The following is a 5654-nucleotide window of genomic DNA, read 5'->3' as shown; positions in this document are numbered from 1 at the left end:
AAAAAAAAAAAAAAAAAAAAGTAGGGAAGACCTACATGAATACACAGGAATCCTAACGGAATGCCATATATTCAGAAGAAGATGGAAGGGATATAGAGAGAGAAAACAGAAGCAGAGATGCAGCAGAAAAACACAACTAAAGGGAGGGAAGGAGAGAAAGGAAAGAAGGGTCTACGATAATACAAGCAGCAAAAAGCAAATGCTTTGCAGACAAGGCCAGAACAACCTGGTCATGCCTGTTCAAAAAAGTATTGCAGAAATCAACACTTGGCTCCACGGTGGGAAACGTGACACCAGAAGCCTTATTACAGAGGAATGCTGTGCTGAGACAGCATTGCCAACAGAGAAGTCAGAAATGCCCCTGCCTAGTCAGCCTTCTGAATAATGACCCATCACGCGGTCCCAGGAATTACCTGCAAATCATCGTACAGGCTGCCACTGAGGTACATGTCACGCAGGGGCATGTCCGGCAGCTTGGCGCGTAGGAAGCTGCGCAGCTCAGCACAAATATCCACRGCTGCTTGCTTGGCCCGGGCCTGCTCATCTGCTGGGATAGCTACCTTCCTCCGATAATAAGCAAAGAGCTTTTCTTGCAGAGACAAACGAAGGCGTGATTTTTTCAGTTCCATCTGACTCCTTTTGGCAGATGGCTTGGGCTTTGTGGGTCGGAAAAAGTCTGCAAGACAGAAGGAAGACTGCTGATCGTCCCCAGTGTTTCACTGTGAAGTGGTCTGCAGCAGGAAATCTGCTGCATGGAAGTGCACCCTCCTAGGTCTCAGAAAGCTTTTAGCAGACATTTTGCATGCTTTACACAAGTACCATTCTAAAGGGAGACGCTGAGAAACGTCAAAAGAAACCATTAAGGAGGAATCAAGGGGGATGAAAGCAAGTTACTAGATCTGGAGCTTAGCCAGAACAAGACTAATGCTCTCATCTTGCACAAGAAGTAATTTATTGGCTAAGTGGGCAGCACCTGAGTTCAAGTTCATCAAAAATTCAGCACTGTTACCAGACCAGCTGCTTTTAACATGATGCCAGAGTGGGGGATGAAACATCCTTGAACAACCATCACTATCTCCTTAAGGTTTTAATTTGTAAAAACCCATTATATTATTATCAGCAAAGCCCACTCCTGACTAGGGTATGAGGTCAGAGAAAATCACGCCATCTAGAAATGGGGTAGCCATTGAGGTTCTGTGATCACCATCTATCACAGTTGCAAGCTGACAGACCTTTGGACCAGCAGAACTCATGCAAGCATGAGTGAAAATCTCTCTCAAAATTTCATCGGTCAAAGAGAAGAGAGCACACCCTTAGGCAAAAATCAGTGATACAATGCTTTATGCTACTGTTGGCACTATTAAGCAATGTCTAACCTGCATAGATTTTCTCTAAACTCTGTTTTTTCAGAACGGTTTCTTACAGAAATGAGTCTTTGCTTCCCATCTACCTTTCAGACTTCTCTTAACTTTGACCAAGAGAGTTTCAAAAGTTATTAGCAAGAATTAAGAAAAAGTTACAGATCTAAGAGACTCTAAGTCCTTGGAAGGGCTGTGGAACTTTAGCAGTGGGATACAGGGGAGATGCCGCAAGCCAGAGGCACCATTAAGGCAATCAGCTATTCCACATTTGTCCAGCAACAGGCATTTGGCCATGCAACACGTGCAGAATGGCCAACTAAGCAGCACATGGATCTGTCTCACTCAACCTCAGCGGTTCCTGCCTCTTGCCCAACTGTGGCCTCCTGGGGCAGATATGGGGGTTCGTGTAAAGCCACAGGAAACCAGACTTCAATGACCATTTATGAAACAAAACTTAAAATTGAAGAAATAAGTTAATTTATTTTTAAGACAAATATGCAAGACATTATCATCAGCGCTTTTAAGCCTCATTGCTCATCTTTTGGGAATCCAGTCTAATGATCTAGACCCCCTTTAGCACAGCTGTCTAGTTATTTAATGCTTCCTCAGCAGAAAATCCATTGCCATCCTGAAGATGACTTTCTTGTAGGTGTCTGGAAACCAAGTTAAAGCTTGATGGTTATTTTTCATGTTCAAAATCACTCAGCTGAAAAGGTCACCAATTTTTAAATCTCTAAATGTCAATCTCACAAAGTGACTGGGGGATGAAAAGTAAAACCTGTGAGAAAAAACAACCAAATACATAAAACAAACACTGATGGACTCTAAATTACTTATTACCCCATTCAGAAAGAAGACTTCAAGTCACTGCTTACAACTTGATGAAGACAGTAGCTCACTGACAAACAGCACTGTAAAGGCAAACAAAGCTACAGAATTTTTTAGGAAAATAAGAGATACAATATAAAAGATATTGCTACATATAAATTGCTAGTATATTCATAATTTTAATACTCCTCTCTCAAAAAGAGGCAGAGGAACGGGAACAGTCCAAAGAGGAAACAAAGATGTTCAAAGGTGTGSAATGATTTTTTAAGACTAGAGATTGCACAGAAAATAACTATTCAACTTGAAAGAGAAATGACTGAGGGAGAATAAAATTTAAGCCCATAAAGTCACGAGAAGCACGAAGAACGCAAACAGGCAATTGTTATTCCTGATACATTACTGACTTCTAATTACTGAAATTATCAGGAGACCTGTTTAACCCCCACAGCCCCATCCTCTCAAAAACCACTGGGCTAGATAGAGCATTCTCTTTTCCTACATTTCTTTAAACGAATACAGGGTTTATGGGCCTGGATGACTGTGCCATGCAGGAATATCACACTGTTTCTTACCTGTGTCTGCGGCTGAAGGATCAGTGGGAAGGGTCTGCAGGGAGCGGCTCAGGTTAGTTTTCATGTCCTGGGTCAGCAACCGCGAGGAGGATCCCAGCCAGTTTGGCTCTTCCCAGCTTCTCTTTCCTGACTGGCTCAAGCGAGTAGGGCTGCTGGGAGCACTGATCGCCCGATCGTACATCTAAAGCAACATCAGCAGGCACGATCTGAGTTAAGTGCCCAACGCTTGCATTTCACCCAATCTAGCACCAGCACCCCATGTCCTTGTTGCCCCCTCCTGCTCTCCAGCACCCCTGTGCTCACGGGCCACCCCGCTGCCCCGCAGGCTCACCCGTTTGACAGCCAGCGTGGCAATACCCAGCATAGCAGCTCCACCCACACCCAGCACAAGCCGGGCGTTGGACAGCACGAAGTCGATGGCCGTGCCGATGCCATTGTCGTCCTTTTTTCCTTTGCGCGGCCCAGCGCCTGCCATCTCACCTGGAAGGAGCATTGAACAAAAGGGTCAGAACAGCGCAGCCCTAACTGTACGCTCCCATTTCCTCCATCGCACATTCACCACTCTTGGGGTCTTAACACTGAGCCATAGGAAGGGACCATCTAACCCTGCAACCTCTCTAATCAATTATTTTCCTTCTAGGGGCTGCTTATTCCCAGACATGCCAGAATGACAGTACTGACCAAGTTCTGCAATGGCAGCATTTCTTTGCCTCCAGCTCTGTTTATGACCTGAAGAGAGACACCCCAATTTTGTGTGACCAGTAATCATTTAAGTAGATTTATTTGCACAGTCACCTACTGCTTTATAAAAAGAAGATAAGATTTGCTTTAGTAACATTTTACAATGAAATCCTGTGTATTATGCAAAATTACATTACTATTTGTGTCTTCTCCTTTTAGTTGGTGCTCCTCAGCCAGACCATGGCCTCTTTTATACCAATTTATTTTCTCTTTCTCAGTCTAAAGCATATAATTTTGTTCACAGACAAGGCAATGCAGGGTCTCTCTGGTGCCTGACCATGAAAAATGATGATCTTCCTAGGAGCCTGCAGGCAGTCTCAGAGTAGAAAGGTGTCCATTCGCTCCCAGACTCATTTTTGGGCAATGGCTAAAACCAGGTATTTCTGAAACACCCAAGGATCAGCATTAGAGACCACACTGAACCACGAAGGGAACAACTTCCTTGCTTTCACCAGTCATTTCTTCCTGCCTGCAAGGCTGGTGGGTTTGATTCTCAAACAAGTCATGTATAACATAAAATATATTTGAAGTTCATGAAGTTCATGTTTGCTTAGGTTTACTCTTTCAATTCCTATTTAATCTCTGATCTCGATATTTACATTCAAAGAGTTTCCCTGGTCAATGATACATATAAAACAAACTTTGCTATCACTGTACCTGTAGGTGGATCCTCAGTGAAATAATGAAAACACCATGAAACTTTTATAGCCTGACTCAAGGTCAGTTTTCTAAGTCAGCTTCAAAGCCAGCTAAAGGTTCAGTGCCTGCCTGACTCTGGCAGTTTAAAACAACCTTTTTATTTTTCTAAGACCAAGTACCAAGTTACATTCTAAGAAAGAAGGTTCCTGCCTTGATGAACATGGGATCCAGTTACTCTTCATTGCTAGGCAGAAAATAATACTCTCTCATAAAACTAACTGCAATATTAACATAAAGAACATGGTTATATCATTGGGAATGACCTACCTGTGGCCTAATGCATTTGTAAAGGGGACAGGAAAGCACCTCCAGCACAACTGTGGAAGCGCCTTCCTGGCTTCTTCAAGGTAGTGGTGGGCAGAGAGTATTAACCATCTGTCATGGTAAAGGTGGGGATTTTGGAAGGAAAAGCAAAACAAGTGGGGCCAGAAGAAGCTACAGAGAAGGGGGAATCTCTAAACCAAGCCCCCGAGTTTGCTGTGCAGGAAAGCCTGCCCTTTCTCCAACTGTCTTTCCTTGTCTTCCAGCCGCTCCAGCCCCTGGTTCTTGCGGAACTCGCGGCGGATGAAGGCGAGGTAGAAATCCCGGTCCGTGTAGCGGAGCCCGCGGCCCTGGCGCAGCAGAGCCCGGTAGAGGGTCAGGACGGCCTCCCGGGACCACGCGGCCATGGGGAACAGGTGTGCAGCCAGGCGCTCTGCAAAGACGTCRAGGACGGGAGGCTTGAGCGAAGCTTTCCCCTTGGGCCGCCGCCTCCCCCCGCGAGCCTGGCCCCAGAGCCCGCCGCCCTCCGCGGCCCGGGCTGGGGCAGCCGCTCTAACGGGGCMCCCAGGATAATGGCGCCCCCCGRGGGCAGAGCCCACCGCGGGGGGGGGGGGGAGGCGGCCTGGCCCTCCCCAGCGGGGCCGCCCCGCGCCGCCATTCCCCCCCCGCCGCCGCCGCCGGGGTCCCGGGCCGGGGTCCCGGACCGGGGGCGAGCCCGGGGGGCTCGCAGGGAGCGGCCGCTTCGCACTCACCGGGGAGGATCGGGGAGACGCTCGGGCCGCTCACGGCAGCCTCGTCCCCTCGGCGGGGCCCGCACCGCTCCGGGGGTCACCCGGCAACATGGCCGCTCCGCTTCCGGGTCGCGACCGCGGCCCCTCCAATCAGCGAGCCAGCGCACCGAAGCCCAAACCGTCCTCCCGCAGGGGACTTCCGGCCTGCCGGCCGCCGAGCGCGGGGCGACGGGCGCAGCGCTGTCTCCCCCTTCCGGCCGGACGGCGAGCGAGAGGGGACGTGGGGCGGCGCCCGCCTGCGACGGCGCCCTCTGTTGGCGGGGAGGGGAGGGGCCGGGCGGGGCCCCTCCGCGGTAGCTCCCAGTTGGGGCTGGGATGGGGCGGGCTCAGCCCAGCGCTGGGCCGGTTTGAGGCGGTAATTTCAACGGGTGAAGGTTCCAGAGGTAAAACGCAGACTCAGG

The 5654-nt window shown here is 49.0% G+C and overlaps 1 protein-coding gene across 2 annotated transcripts in view; it reads right to left on the bottom strand.

Annotated features, from left to right (window-relative positions):
- The window catches only part of MIEF1 (mitochondrial elongation factor 1), a 9765-nt gene extending 5110 nt beyond the window's left edge, over positions 1–4655 (bottom strand). The window contains exons 1-4 of one of the 2 annotated variants that reach the window (XM_026065045.1): positions 4469–4655; positions 3093–3241; positions 2762–2942; positions 414–676 (exon numbers count right to left, since the gene is read on the bottom strand). In XM_026065045.1, the coding sequence (XP_025920830.1) occupies positions 414–676; positions 2762–2942; positions 3093–3236 (588 nt within the window). In that variant the 5' untranslated portion in view covers positions 3237–3241; positions 4469–4655. The other variant, XM_026065046.1, reaches the window with a different exon arrangement.
- Between the last annotated feature and the right edge of the window lie 999 nt (positions 4656–5654).

The sequence above is a fragment of the Apteryx rowi genome, unplaced genomic scaffold, assembly GCF_003343035.1.
Source record: "Apteryx rowi isolate R43461 unplaced genomic scaffold, aptRow1 scaffold_223, whole genome shotgun sequence".
NCBI classification, from domain to species: Eukaryota; Metazoa; Chordata; class Aves; order Apterygiformes; family Apterygidae; genus Apteryx; species Apteryx rowi.
The sequence above is the reverse complement of the archived record's forward strand: the minus strand, read 5'-3'. Positions and strand labels throughout refer to the sequence as shown.